At 42.7% G+C, this 15,840-nt stretch overlaps 1 protein-coding gene across 2 annotated transcripts in view; it reads left to right on the top strand.

The window, feature by feature from the left end:
- Positions 1–373: 373 nt before the first annotated feature.
- The window catches only part of LOC140204803 (GTP-binding protein 1-like), a 40,269-nt gene continuing 24,802 nt past the window's right edge, over positions 374–15,840 (top strand). Inside the window, exons 1-4 of one of the 2 annotated variants that reach the window (XR_011887711.1) lie at positions 374–898; positions 6,979–7,090; positions 12,781–12,961; positions 15,293–15,641. Coding sequence is in view for 1 of the 2 variants with exons in the window: in XM_072271610.1 (XP_072127711.1) it covers positions 767–898; positions 6,979–7,090; positions 12,781–12,961; positions 15,293–15,641 (774 nt within the window). In the remaining variant the exon portion in view is untranslated. The remainder of the gene's footprint in view (positions 899–6,978; positions 7,091–12,780; positions 12,962–15,292; positions 15,642–15,840) is intronic. The other variant, XM_072271610.1, reaches the window with a different exon arrangement.

The raw sequence follows: 15,840 nt of genomic DNA, 5'->3' as shown, positions 1-15,840 counted from the left end.
TAATACAGGGTTACACAAGCTGCACTATTTACTATTCATTGCTATGAATAGGAGGAGTGTTTCATCAGAAAGTAAAAATCCCCAGTGGAAAGTCATGCAAATTGTATTGCTCATTGTTCTGTTGTGTTATTACCTTCTATTGCGGCGAAGTTGCATCAGTAACGACAGTGATCGACAGCAATCATGTCCCACATGATTGGATAATAACTTGATTGGCGTGGAAACTCCGTCGCCTATAGAATGATCGACATGTCAATCTTGTGCGCCTGGTCCAAAGAGACACGCCCATCTCCCCGACCTTGAATAGCCATTGGTAACTGAACGCCCCGCCTTTTCACCTGTGCATCTATAAAGTTTCTACGCAATGATCATTGCATTAAAATCCTGCCCGCTGGGATGATGAGAAGTGAATATGAGTTTGAGTTCTGGAGAACAGCCCGATTTAAGGTGCCGAGGTGGCGGGACGCTTCCAAAGGGCCGGAAGTAGCGACGCGCGAGGGTCGGTGTTTGCAAACAGTGTCTGGGGTGCCTTGAAACAGCCGCTCGCAGTGCCTTCGTGAGGGGAGCCTTGAAACGGCGACAGGCGAGTCCTGGCGGGGAGAGACTTGAAACAATTGTCTGAGGAGTCCGCCGGAGAGGGGAGGGGGTGCCTCGAAACAGCCGGCTGAAGGCGCCAGGCTTTTGTACCGGCTGACTTTTATTCACTTTAAGAAAACCTTAAAGAGCTTCTAATAGCCCCGCCTCCTCCTGAGCGGCCCCCGCATCAATGGCGGCGCCGGCTGTGGCGGCCGAGGCCGGGCCCGGCGCCGGGGAGCTGCCAAGCATCTTCGCCCCTGAGCAGGATGGCGAGCTGGACCAGGATGTCAACGGCGAGCTGGAGCCCGACCTGGCATCCAAGGTAAAGGCGGGGGGAGTGTGTGTATAGGGTTGTAGATTTTCTGACAGGGAGGCTGGGCAAACCAGTATCATCACCGCCAAGTGTAAGTGCAACGTTGCAGGCCTCACTCACAGGGAGCAAAATCGGGATGCCGAGCTGCAATAGGAGGGGTCTCCTCAATAAAAGTCTGCCCGGTCTACTGATTCAAACCGCTATACATGTTCGGTCAGTGTCAGCATCAGCTATAACACTCCCCTTCAAATACAAAAGCTAGTATACTTGTTGATCATTTATGTACCTGGACCACAGCCTATCTCCCCCTTTGTACTTGTGTCCTTGGATTTGTTAGTTGCTGTACTGAATGGTTTCAGAGACCAACCTGACTGCAAGATGCTGGAGCAGCGTCTCTGGAGGGAAATTGTTAGTCGGTATTTCCCTCCACAGATGCTGACTGACCCGCTGACTTCCTCCTGTATTCTTTGTTGCGTGATCCTGAAACACAGTTTGGAGTTCCGAGTGTAGCAGGTTGTACTTGAGAGGGAATTTGAGCACGGGAGTATCGATTTACTACAATCTAATTTGGATGGTGTCATTCTCTGTAATTAAACGAACTAGGGTTTATTCACCAGAATTCCTGTTAATGGGCGAATTTTTCAAGTTGTTAAGGGGTACTGAGGTCAGACAGGGATAAATTATTTCATCTGATAATTTTGGATAAATCTTGAAAAGGCCCTTGTTTTTCCAGTGGTAAAATTAAGAAATACTTCTACAAGCAAAATTTGACATACAGCACAGAGTAAGTCGTTCTTATCCTTTGACCCACACCGTCCAGCAATCCCCAATTTAATTGTAGCCTAATCACAATGTACAATGACCAATTCACCTACCAACCGGTACGTTTTTGGACTGTGAGAGGAAACCCATGTGGTCACGGGGAGAACGTACAAACTCTTACGGTGGGAGTTGAACCCGGGTTGCTGGTGCTGTAAAGCTTTGTGCTAACCAAAACTCCATAGTGCCCCTCGAGTGCACTGACTGATGTGGGTCAATTAATTTTAGTTTAAAGTAAATTTATTGTTGAGGTACCTGTATGTCACCATATACAATCTTGAGCTTCATTTTCTTTTCGGCATTTACAGTGGAACAGAGAAACGTGATAGATCAATGGAAAAATGAGATGCAGACCGGCAAACAACTAACGTGCAAAAGTTCTGAGTTTTTGATTAAATAACAGTACTGAGTAACAGCGGGGTGTCTGGGGTTGCATTACATATCGGTCGTAAGTCATTCCATATTTTCTCGGAGTGTTGGAAAGGCTACCGCCTCTACCAGTTGTCTAGTTTAACCCGTACCTCGTTCTTTCCACTTCCTGTTAACTCCAGCCAGGAACGGCACAGTAGCATAAGTGGTTAGCGCACCGCTTTACACTATCAGCAACCCAGGTTCAATTCCCGTTGCTGTCTGTAAGGAGTTTGTACGTTCTCATCCTGATTGCATAGGTTTCCTCCCACAGTCTAAAGACATGCTAGTTGGTAGGTTATACTTGTACTTTATACTTTATTGTCGCCAAACAATTGATACTAGAACGTACAATCATCACAGCGATATTTGATTCTGCGCTTCCCGCTCTCTGGATTATAAATATTAAATATTAACATAGTAAAAATTAGTAAATATTAAAAATTTAAATTATAAATCATAAATAGAAAATAGAAAAATGGGAAGTAAGGTAGTGCAAAAAAACCGTGAGGCAGGTCCGGATATTTGGAGGGTACGGCCCAGATCCGGGTCAGGATCCGTTCAGCAGTCTTAACACAGTTGGAAAGAAGCTGCTCCCAAATCTGGCCGTACGAGTCTTCAAGCTCCTGAGCCTTCTCCCGGAGGGAAGAGGGATGAAAAGTGTGTTGGTCGGGTGGGTTGTGCCCTTGATTATCCTGGCAGCACTGCTCCACAGCGTGCGGTGTAAAGTGCGGGGAATTGGTCATTGTAAATTATCCTGTGATTAGACTAGGGTTCAATTGAGGGTTGCTGGGTGAATTGGCTCAAAGGGCCTGTTCTGCACTGTCTCAATAAACGTTACCATTCATTTTCATAATTTACTGTAGTTAGAACTATTTCCTCATCCCTATCACTGAACTGATCCTACAATACACAGTGAACACAACAATGAACTCATTTTCAAGGACCCTTCATCTCATGTTCTCAATATTTATTGCTATTTTACTTTATTTTTGTATTTGCACAGTTTTGTATTTTGCACACTGGTGTTTGCCTTGGTGCAGTCTTTCATTGATTCTAATATGTTTCAATAATAGAAATCTAATAGTATGCCTGCAAGAAAATCTCAGGGTTGTATATGGTGACATGTATGTACTTTGATAATAAACTAACTTTGAACTTCAGAGTGGCAAATTAACCTTACAACCTGTACATCTTGGGCTGTGAGAGGAAACTGATGTACCTTGGGGAAACCCGCTACTGCCGGAATGTGCCACTCAATGTATACAGCAGCAGAGATGGAGATCGAACCTGGATGACTGAAGCTGTGAGACAGCAACTACCGACTATGCCACTGGGCTGTCCTTGAGTCTAGGGCTGAATGAGCTCCTGTTGCAATGTTCCACATTGACTTCATTTGCAGCTCACTCCAAGGGGTTATGCTGCTGCTGCTGTGTGTGTTGGTTTAAATGGATGCAAACTGAATCCGGTGTGATATCATCACATACCGGGTCAGTGAGGGAAAGGTTTCACTCTTGCTCCATTTCACACATATAATTGACACAGTGCTTCCATTACATACCACAAGTCCTATTCAATGCGTTTTTAAATGAAGCAGAGCATCCCAGTTTGCAACCAATTTCCAAACTTAGAGTTGGTGTAATTAAGACTACAACTTCTCAGTACTTCCAGATAAACCCAAACACTGTTTCCTCTAAGCTGCACCGGTGCATAGCCGTGCAATAACAGAAATTCTCCTTTGTTGCCGAGCAGCTGGAGTAATGACAGGCGAGGGAAAAGGTTACAAAACGTGAAAGATTTTTTGTACTATATATAATTATGCCTTTCAATTAATAAATAAAATCAAGTGTACGTGATCTCTCAATTTTCATTCTAAGTATTCACAGTATGCATATTACAAAAATAAGTTTAAAGGTTGTGTAAAAATTTCTTGCACCAAACAATGGTTTGTCTGCAGAGTTTTTTTTATATATATATATATATATATATACACACACACACACACACACACACACACACACACACACACACACACACACACACACACACACACACACACACACACACACACACATATATATATGTAGTAAATAAAGATTGGAGGGAACCTTGACACCGAAGCACCGAAGTATTTTATACGGTAAATTTTTTGCACTGTTAAAATAAAACACTTGAAGCTACTTTCCAGAGGGGTTGTCTTGTTAATTGTTCACCACATGAAATATGGGGACAAGTGGCCAAAATCTTGGGTCTTGGCGGATGTCTGTGTGGAGGAGTGAGGTAGAGAAGTTTTGAGGGAAGGAAATATAGAACCTGGGCCCTTGGCAGTCAAAGGCAAAGTTGGAAATGTTGGAGTAATACACTCAGACATGATGTTAGAGGAACACTGATCTTGTCATGATGGGGGAGGTCAGAGGTGAGGAAGGGTATAGATTTAGAATTGCAAGTCACGTGTTGCTCCTCTGCTGGACCAATAGAAGTTAGCAATTAAAAAGATAATTGGTGGGGGGGGGGTGAGATTGAGGATAAGGGCAGTAAACTGTTTTCTATTCTCTCTATTAATCACTACACTTTTCCCAGATAGTATTGAATCTGTGGAATTCTCTGCTCAGGGAAGCAGCATTAATTGCGTATATTTGAGATGCAGTTAGATTTTTTTTTGTATAGCAAGGGAATTAAGACTTATGGGGAAAAGGCAGATAGGTAAAGTTGATTCCAGGGCCAGGTCAGCTCTGGAATGGTGGAGAAGGCTCGACAGACCAGATGGCTTACTCCTGTTTCTGAAAGCTTTCATTACCTTGTTTCTGGGGATTTCTCTTGACCATCTCTTTGTCTCCAGGGTAAACTGTTTCCACTCCAGGTCCAAGGTAACTGAGGCCATTGTGGTAACTAGGCCGTTTCTGCTCCTCGGAAGGTTGTGGGGGTGGGGGCATTTGACTAGGTGGGTGGCAATGTCCTTTTGCTTCACTTCTGCGTGACCCAGATTTCAGTGTGCAAGTGTCCACATTTTGAGTGCCCGTACACCTACAAGTCAATGGACATGTTGATTTTCCAAGTTTGATGTAAGAACATTCCTGGAGTTTTTATTTCTACCCTCATTGTAATTCCCAGTAATTGTCTTAGTTATTCTAAGATGGAACTTAGAATAACATGCTTCTGTCAGACTCTGATATATTTTTAAAACTTAATATTATTTATTTTTGTTATATAACCAAAGAAGCCCACTCACCAAACTCAGCCAAATGTATATTAAAACCTTGGTGTTGGGGATGTTGGCATGGGTGAGGACATTGATGTTGCTTCACTTGACCTGCAATATTTTGCAGAGACAATAGATCTCTGGTTCTTCAAGATGACTGTCCTTGTATCCTTGTAGAAACAGACTTTTTGGCGTAGTCTGTTTTCAGAACAACAATACAATCAATTCCATCATTCCTGCTATAAAATCTTCAGACACTTCTTTCAATAAGATCATAATTTTTTTTTAAACTTGAGTATAGGCCAAATCAACTTGGTTGTTACTTGTAAGAAAGACCATTAATTTTCTGCACTGTATCCAAAGCAAGTGTGTCCTTTCTTTAGTGCAGGGGTTCCCAACTTGCAGTCCACAGACCCCTCAGTTAATGGTAGGGGTCCATGACGTAAGAAAGTTGGGAACCCCTACTTTAGTGTATACTTCAAAGGAGACCCAAATTATGTGCAGTAATTCAGTAAAGTCTTGCCAGTGTCTCTAAGGGTAACTTTAGAATGAGTTGGATTAACTGCAAAGTTCAAATAAAAATAATATATCTGTTTAATTGTATGTGGAAGGTAGAAGTGGACTAAAACCTAAAAATATGCTAACTGCCAATTGCAGGAAAATGAGTCAAACGGGTACAATAACTATAATAGGCAGAGCGCAGAATGTTGAAGTAAAAACAAGATAAATTGTGACTAATATTTTATAAAGCATGCTCTGAGGTGGAAAGTGAAATTGAAACTAGTAACATCTGACAGAAACTCTAGGAAAAATCTTGGCATTTAAATAGCGTGCTTTGTTGTTATAGTGTTTCACAGCGAGCAAAATGTTTTGTACGGTCATTGTAGTGTGCACAAACCTGATATCCCGCCATTGATTAAACAGGAATCCCAGATCTATATACTCTAATCTCTTCAATAAAAAGAAATACCAGTTTAACAATTTGGATTTAATCCTTTATTTGAAATGTCAACTAACTTGTGTATTTCTAGGGCTTTCCACTTTTGCCTCTGACTTCCAGCATTTGCAGATTTGACATTGTTTTCGTTGTTATTGGGTTTACATTTCTTAATTCAGATTTAACATGTGCCATCAAAATGTGCCCCTTAAGTAACTATCTAGTGCTCCTTGATTCATGTAAGTGGACACTCAAAAAAAAAAAAAAAAAAAAAAAAAAAAGCCCGTTAACACTACTTGGGACAATTAAGTGACTCTTGGGTAAGCACATGGATGAAAGAAAAATGGAGGGCTATGGGGGAGGAAATGGTTAAAGGGTTGACACAACATCGTGGGGCGAAAGGCCGGTACTGTGCTGTATTATTCTACGTTCTCTTCAAAGCTGAGCGTGGCTGAAACTGAAGCTCGGTAAATTTAAATCTAGTAAGACGGTTTCACTTTTGATTGACTTTAATTAATTGGAGGCAGATACAATAGGGTCTTTTAATGGAACTTAGAAAAAATAGAGGGCTATGGGTAACCTGAGGTAATTTCTAAAGTACATGTTTGGCACAGCATTGTGGGCTGAAGGGCCTGTATTGTGCTGTAGGTTTTCTAAGTTTCTATGTTTCTAATTGATTTGGGTAATTCTGCAGTCATTTTCTTTTGTTTTCTTCTTCTTGTCTAGTTTGTGTTGGTGAGCCCAAGTTCGGAGCAGTATGACTGTTTGTTGAAGCAGCTGAGAGAGCGGATGGATGAGGGGTGTGGGGAAACCATCTATGTGATCGGCCAAGGCTCGGGTAAAGTTTTCCTTTACTGATACTACCATGCATTTTATACCGTCAGCTTCAATGTATTCATTAAACTCCTTCCTAACCCTCGAGTGGCAGATAGAACATCACTGCTGGTGCTGGCAGATAGTGATATATCTTTATCTTTCCAGTACTGGACAGCACACTTGTCTTTTCTGGGCAGTGGTGACGGTCGTTGTGCATGCAGTCCATTCTGTTTTCTGAGCCAGTCAGTAGAGCACCTGCCCACCTACTACCTGTTACACCGATGGCATTTAGGGCAGCATTGAAGGTCCTCCATTTCTGGTGGTGCTCACTGGTTCCTTCATTGTATTGGTAGCCCAGTTTTCTCTACTGTCAGTCATGCAAGACCCAGGTGGAGACTCAGGAATACTGTCACACACAGATGTAGAAGGATTCTTTATTGAGGTTTCTGTCAGGTTTGTTTTACTAGTCAGGGTTGTTGACCCTGAGCTGAACCCGAACAACCAGTGTACCACTCTCAGTCTGGCCTCTACCCTTCGACCTATTTGGCATGGGTGACCCTGTGAAGAGCCAAAGCATAGAGCCCGGACCCAGCCAATATAGCTGTCCGGGACATTAAGGCATGCAGACCTCCAAACCAAAACAGGTTTGTCCTCTTGGAGGAGTAGATAGAATAATAGAAAATTAGATGAGATGAATGTGTTGCTGAAGGGATGGCGCTGAGGAATAGGGGCACTTGGACATTTCTGGAGACTTATTAAGGAGGGATGGTTTGCAGTTAAATTAGAATAGAACCAACATCCAAGTGGGGAAGTTTACTAGCTCTTTTGTAGAAGGCTGCAACTAATTTGGAAGAGGATAGGGGATGAGAGCAGATGCTCAGATGGGCGGTAAAGGAGATAAAGATCAGCTTTATTGTCAGGTGTACGTCGAAGCACGATGAAATGTGCCACTTTGTGCCAGAGGCTTGTACTGGGGGCAGCCAACAAGCGTCGCCACACTTCTGATGCCAATATAGCGTGCACACATAGCACTTTAATCTGATCCTATTATCTTTCGAACGTAGGAGAAGAACAGGAGTACCTAGAGGAAAGTCACATGGAGAATGTACAAACTCTCTCAGACAGCGGCGGGAATTCAACTCCCTTTGTTGATTGCTGGCTCTGTAAAGTGTTAGCTAACCACTACTCTACTGTGCTGCGCACATAATAGATAGTAAGTTCACTAGGCATCGCAGAAGGAATAGCCTACCCACCTTGCCCTTCACCTGGTTTCACCTATCACTTGTCAGCTCCTACTCCTTCCCCTTCCCCTCCACATTGCTTCTTCCCCCTTCATTTCCAGTCCTGATGAAAGGTCTCAGCCTAAAAAGTCAACTGTTTGATCCTCTCCATTGATGTTGCCTGACCTGCTGAGTTCCTGCTTGTGTGTGTTGCAGAAGGAATAGACGAACATAAGGGGAATGTTAAGCTAAGTTGCATCTATATTAATGCAAGGAGTCTAATTAGGTATATTAATTTGAAGTTTTAATTCACAACTGAGACTACGGTATCATTGGCATAACTGGGTCTTCAGTATCCCAAAGCAGGAAATTTCAAGCAACAAAGAGGGTAATATGGCATTGCACCATTAGTCAAGAAGTGTACATTTAATAGCCTCTTTATTAGGTACACTCTTTATTGCAAACATCTAATCAGCCAATCATGTGGCAGCAGCTCAGTGCAGACGTGGTCAAGAGGTTCATTTGTTGTTTAGACCAAACATTAGAATGGGAACGAAATGGAATCTGAGTGACTTTGAGTGTGGAATAATCGATGGTGCCAGTCAGGATGGATTGAGTATCTCGAACTGCTGATATCCTGGGATTTTCACCCACAACACTTTCTAAAATTTACAGGGAATGACGTAAAAAGAAAGAAAAATCCAGTGAGCATCAATTCCGTAGGCAAAAGTGCCTTGTAGTGAGATGGGTTAGAGGAGAATTGGTTCAATATGACAGACGGGTGACAGTAACTGAAATAATCATGTGTTACAACAGTGGTATGCAGAAGAGTATCTCTGAATGCACAACCTGTTGAACCTTGAAGTGGTTGGGCTAAATCAGCAGAAGGCCAAACTGGGTTCTATTCCTGTACCTAATAAAGTGCCTCCGAGTGTGTTACTTCAGCATTGAGGGAGGACATCCTAGAACACCTATCAATTATGAAAATGTCAGAAATATCTCTGGCAGACAGGATTAAGGTAAATCTGGAGGTGTTTTATAAGATCACTTTGAAGACAGGAAGTAACCAGGGGAGAGTTGGGCTCATCAATGATGATGGAGAATCTGTATGTGGAATCAAAATAGATAGGTGAAGGTTCTCAGCCAAAAATGTTGACTGTTTATTTTCCTCCATGGATGCTGCATGACCTGCTGAGTTCCTCCAACATTTTTCGTGTGTGTTGCTTGGGATTTCCAGCTTCTGCAGAATCTTGTATTTGATTTGTAGTTCTTTGAGATTTTAATACTACACTGGCCACAAGTGAAGTACCAGTTGGCTGAAAATGCTAAATATGCTTCCTTGCCTGTTTCCACCCCCCCCCCCCCAATCAAGAATGGCAGCAAAGAAAAAAAAGCCTTTCAATTACAGACCTGTGAGTCTAACATCAGTATTGGGGAAGTTATCAAGAGGCAAGGTTAAAGTTTATTTAAAAAGACAGACTAATTTGAGCAAGGGTTCGCAACCTTTTTTTAATGCCATGGACCCCTACTGTTAACTGAGAGTTAATATTGCTTTGTCAATGGCAGATTTTATCTGACCAATTTGATTGTTTTTTTTTTGACGACTTGAGTGTATTGATGAGGACAGTGCAGTAAATGTAGGCTATGTCGTTGTCAATAAGGCCTTTGACAAAATCCCACATGGGTCACCTTTTTTAAAAAAAAAGTAAAGCCTCAGGACAAGTCTGGATCCAAAATTGGCTTGGCTATAGGAAATTGAGTGTAGGCTCTTGGTGCTGGAGCTGCTTTTGTAAATAGATGCCTATGACTAAAGGTGTTTCAGAGGGATTAGTGAATGAGAATCTGGTTTATTATCACTGACAATTGTGAAATTTGTTTTGTAGGAGCAGCACAGTGCAAGAAAAAAGATTGCTGTGAGTTGCAAAAACAAATATAGAGAAAAGTAGTGCAAAATGAGAGCAAAAAATGAGGTAGTGTTCAAGGACCTTTCAGAAATTTGGTAGAGGTGAAGGAGCTGTTCATAAAACCATTGTGTGTCTTCAGGTGCTTGTAGCTCCTCCCTGTGATAGCAACGAGAAGAGGGCATGTCCTGGGTGGTGGAGGAACCTTTGCTGTTTGCAATATAAGACCATAAGACAAAGGAGCAGAATTAGGCCATCTGGCCCATCAAGTCTTCTCTGCCATTCAATCATGGCTGACCTTTTTTTTCTATCTGCTCCTCAACTCTAGTTCCTGGCCATCTCCCGATAACCTTTGAGGCCATGTCCAATCAAGAACCTATCAATCTCTGCCTTAAATACACCCAACGACCTGGCCTCCACAGCTGCATGTAGCAACAAATTCACCACCCTTTGGCTAAAGAAATTTCTCTGCAACTCAGTTTTGAAAGGGTGCCCCTCTATCCCGAGGCTGTGCCCTCTTGTCCTAGACTCTTCCACCATGGGAAACATCCTTTCCACATTGACTCTCTCTAGGCCTTTCAACATTTGAAAGGTTTCAATGAGATTCCCCCCTCATCCTTCTGAATTCCAGCGAGTACAGACCCAGAGCCATCAAACGTTCCTCGTATGATAACCCTTTCATTCATGGAATCATCCTCGTCAACCTCTTCTGGACCCTCTGCAATGCCAGCACATCTCTTCTAAGATGAGGGGCCCAAAACTGTTCACAATACTCAAGGTGAGGCCTCACCGGTGCCTTATAAAGCCTCATAATTACGTTCTTGCTCTTGTATTCCAGACCTCTTGAGATGAATGCTAAAATGGCATTTGCCTTCCTCACCACTGACTCAACCTGTAAGTTAACCTTCAGAGTGTTCTGCGCAAGGACTCCCACGTCTCTCCGCATCGCAGATTCCTGAACTTTCTCCCCGTTTAGAGAATAGTCCGCACATTTATTTCTCCTACCAAAGTGCATGACCTTGCATTTCCCAACACTGTATTTCATTTGCCACTTTCTTGACCTTTCTCCTAATCTGTCCAAGTCCTTCTGCATCCTACCTGTTTCTTCAACACTACCTGCCCCTCCATCTATCTTCGTATCATCTGCAAACTTGGAAACAAAACAATCATCTAAATCATTGAATGATTGAAATAGTTGAATGATTTGGATATGAATCTACATGGCATGATTAGTGAGTTCAGAAGTGACACTAGAATGGGTGTAGTCATTGACCACGTGGAATGAAGTTGGTGATATTGATGCTTTGCTGAAATGGGATGAGAAATGGCAGGTGGAGTTCAATATTGATAAATGTGAGGTGATGCATTTTCAGAGTACGAGTGAGGCTAAGACTATCAAAACAAGGATGTTCCTTTAGGACACGGATGAGGAGCAATTTCTTTAGCCAGAGGGTGGTGAATCTGTGGAATTCATGGCCAGAGATGTCTGTGGAGGCCAAGTCACTGGGTATATTTAAAGCAGATGTTGATAGGTTCATAATTAGTAAAGGCATCAAAAATTACAGTGAGGGGACAGGAGAGTGGGGTTGCAAGGGATAATAAATCAGCCATGATGGAATGGCGCAGCAGACTTGTTGGGCCAAATGGTTTAATTCTGCTCCTACGTCTTGTGGTCTTATAAATGTTAAGTTCGGGTTCAATGATCCTAGAATATGGCAATTGAGGATGAAAATGTGGTTACAAAGGTACATGGGATGCTGATCTTCATTGAATATAAGAGCAGGGTGGTTATGCTCAAAAACATTCCTCATGCTTCAGCTGGACTACTGGATGTTGCACTGATTGCCACTCTGTAGAAAATATGTCGTCATACAGGGCGGATTCAGCAGGATGTTGATTGGGGTCCACCATTTCACTTGTAAGGAGAGGCTAGGTCTGTTTTCCCAGGAGCAGAGGATGGGACTGAGCTATGTAAAATTGAAGGGTACCGATAGGGTAGGCTGCAAGAATCTTTCTCCCTTTGTCAGAAGTGAATAAAACTAAAGATTTAGGTTAGGGATAAAAATATTTACATGGGATCACAAGAGAGTGGCAAGTGTCTTGAATACACTGCTGGTGAGTGTGCTAGAAGCAGAGTTGCTGATGACTACATAGAAACAGAGCCTAGGCATTGAAGACAATGAGCAAAGTGGTGGAAGATCAGATTAATATGGATAAGTCAGTGTGGATGTGATGAGCTGAATGGCCAGTTACCAGTGACTATGACTTTAACATTTATAATTTCCATATGTCTTCTGATTCAGCTCTTGGTTTAAAATTTCTGCCCCGAAAGTTCTAAAGAGCTGTAACAAGCACCCATCTTCAATTAATGTCGCACAGCTGATTGCTATGTGAGTAAACCGAGCTCCACGCTTTTAATTTCTCTTCATTCCTAACTTTAATTTTTTTTTTTTGGCTGGAAGTGTGACTGGGTCATTTTTTTTTAAGTTCCTTCTGGAAACAAAACCATACAGTTACAGAAGGAAAATCAACGTATAGGGCAGGAAGGCAGCCCTGGCCTGCTCCATTTAATCCCTGGGTTCTCATTCCAGATGGCAAGAACTACGGACTGAATGATGATGACATAGCAGCATCTGTGGCAACTGTTAAGAGTCTGTCTGAGCAGATCTACTCTGATCTGATTCTTCTACGCGAGCGCCAGGAGGCGGGTGGGAAAGTAGCTGACTACTTGGTGCGCAAACGAGTTGGGGAGAATGATTTTTTGGAGGTCAGGTAAGGAATTGAAGTCAAAATCTGATTTGTTTTATATAAAAAAAAAAAAAAAAAAAAAAATGGGAAGCTTAAAATATTCGGGTCAAGGTGTGCCTGTTGTTGGGGGCGGGTTGCACGTGAAATACCAATAATGCTTTTTATTTGTTTATTTAGAGATATAGGCCCTTCTGGCTGAACAATCACGTGCTGCGCAATTATGCCCATGTGACCAATTAACCTACAACCCCGTATCTTTTTTTGAAATACTGGAGCACCCAGAGGAAATCCACATTGTCACGGGGAGAACATACAAACATAGAAACATAGAAAATAGGTGCAGGAGTAGGCCATTCCCGGCCCTTCGAGCCTGCACCGCCATTCAGTGCAATAATGGCTGATCATCCAACTCAGAACCCTGTACCTGCCTTCTCTCCATACCCCCTGATCCCTTTAGCCACAAGGACCATATCTAACTCCCTCTTAAATATAGCCAATGAACTGGCCTCAACTGTTTCCTGTGGCAGAGAATTCCACAGATTCACCACCCTCTGTGTGAAGAGGTTTTTCCTCATCTTGGTCCTAAAAGGCTTCCCCTTTATCCTCAAACTGTGACCCCTCGTTCTGGACTTCCCCAACATCGGGAACAATCTTCCTGCATCTAGCCTGTACAATCCCTTTAGAATTTTATACATTTCAATAAGATCCCTCCTCAATCTTCTAAATTCCAGAGTATAAGCCTAGTCGATCCATTCTTTGATCATGTGAAAGTCCTGCCATCCCAGGAATCAATCTGGTGAACGTTCTTTGTACTGGGACCAAAACTGCACACAGTACTCCAGGTGTGGTCTCACCAAGGCCTTGTATAATTGCAGTAGTACCTCCCTGCTCCTGTACTCGAATCCTCTTGCTATAAATGCCAGCATACCATTTGCCTTTTTCACAACCTGTTGTACCTGCATGCCCACTTTCAATGACTGGTGTATAATGACACCCAGGTCTCGTTGCACCACCTCTTTTCCTAATCGGCCACCATTCAGATAATAATCTGTTTTCCTGTTCTTGCCACCAAAGTGGATAACCTCACATTTATCCACATTAAATTGCATCTGCCATGAATTTGCCCACTCACCCAACCTATCCAAGTCACCCTGCATCCTCTTAGCATCCTCCTCACAGCAAACACTGCTGCCCAACCTCTTGCAGACAGCGGCAGAATTGAACCCTGGATGCTGGTGCTATAACAGTGTTTCAGTAATTGTAGCATCTGGGATTAGGGAAAATTGCTGCTTATGTTTATTCCTCACTCCTATGTTCTGGAAAAACCTGGATTGCATTTGTAGTACAGTTAACTTGTTGCTGCTACCTTGTGGATGCTTGTAAGATTATCTAGTTTTATCTCAGATATTGAGTGTCACTCAGGCAAATCAAATTACCTTTTCCACCCACCTCTTTCCCCTCCCCCCACCTTTTAATTCGGACATCTTTGCCCCTTCCCTTTTAGTCCTGAAGATGGGTCTCGGCCTGAAACGTCGACTGTTTGCTCTTTTCCATAGATGCCACTTGATCTACACTCTGTTCCTCCAGCATTTTGTGTGTTGCTTTGGATTTAAGCCGACTTTCTCATGTTTAGCGTTATACCTTGCTCTGCATAATGTGAAAATGTCCATACTAATGGTTGAAAGTTAACCAATTAAGTTTTAAGTGTTCGTTACTATTTAAACCTGGGATTCTTCAATGCAGTTGACGAGAAACAAGACATTCATGCATTTCTACTGCACTTTCTAGACACTCCAAAGCACTTCATGGCCAGTGAAGTCCTTTTAAGTGCAGTCACTGTTGTAGGAAATCTGGCAGTCATCCAGGAAATGATCAGTTATTTTTATTTGTGTAATGTTGGTCGAGGGCTAGACATCTGCCACTACAGCAAGGAGAACTCCCCTACTGCTTTATAAAATCTACCTGGATAAACAATTGAACACAGAGCATTACCTCAGCTGCAGCACTCCTTGTAGCCCCAGCATATAGTACTCCCATTTCTGGAATAAATCTACCCAGGACCAATTAAGTCCAGTGCTATCCACTGTTGATGCCCAAACCAAAATGTAAAGCAGCTAACGGACTGCTCAGGAAGGAAAGTAAACTCTGATTTTGTTGGAAATTTGAACAAAAAGACAAGGCTATAAATACTCAGCTGAACAAGTGGCACTTGCGGAGAGAGAAAAATAGAACTAACATTTTGGATTTGTAATCTATTGTTAGTTTAACTTTGGCACTAACCTTCCTGCAGTCATTTTTGATTTCAGCACACCTTGCAGCCTGCAGTTATTAGAATTGTTTACTTTCTTTCCCCAGGGTGGCAGTGGTTGGGAACGTGGATGCTGGTAAGAGCACATTATTGGGTGTCTTAACTCACGGTGAGCTCGACAATGGACGAGGATTTGCACGTCAGAAGCTTTTCCGGCACAAGCATGAGGTTGAATCTGGGAGGACGAGCAGTGTCGGCAACGACATTCTGGGCTTTGACAGCACTGGCGATGTGGTGAACAAGCCAGACAGCCACGGCGGAGGGCTGGATTGGACAAAAATCTGCGAGAAATCCAGCAAAGTTATCACCTTCATTGATCTAGCAGGACACGAAAAATACCTGAAGACGACTGTGTTTGGAATGACAGGGCATTTACCAGACTTTTGCATGCTAATGGTAAGAGTTTGGAACCAGGCTAGTTTTCATGCAGGGTCTTGGTGTCTCAAACAACTTCACAACCAACAATGCACTCTGTGAAATGTTGTTCATTGTTACTTAGGCAAGACAGGAGCCAATTTTGCACAAATGGATTCCAATGACTCTTTAGTCGTATTGGTTAAAGGGTAAAGATGGTTTTGAAGTTGAGAGAATTTGT

The sequence above is a fragment of the Mobula birostris genome, chromosome 11, assembly GCF_030028105.1.
Source record: "Mobula birostris isolate sMobBir1 chromosome 11, sMobBir1.hap1, whole genome shotgun sequence".
Classification (NCBI taxonomy): domain Eukaryota; kingdom Metazoa; phylum Chordata; class Chondrichthyes; order Myliobatiformes; family Myliobatidae; genus Mobula; species Mobula birostris.
Note: the sequence above shows the minus strand (reverse complement) of the source record. Positions and strands in the feature narration are given on the sequence as shown.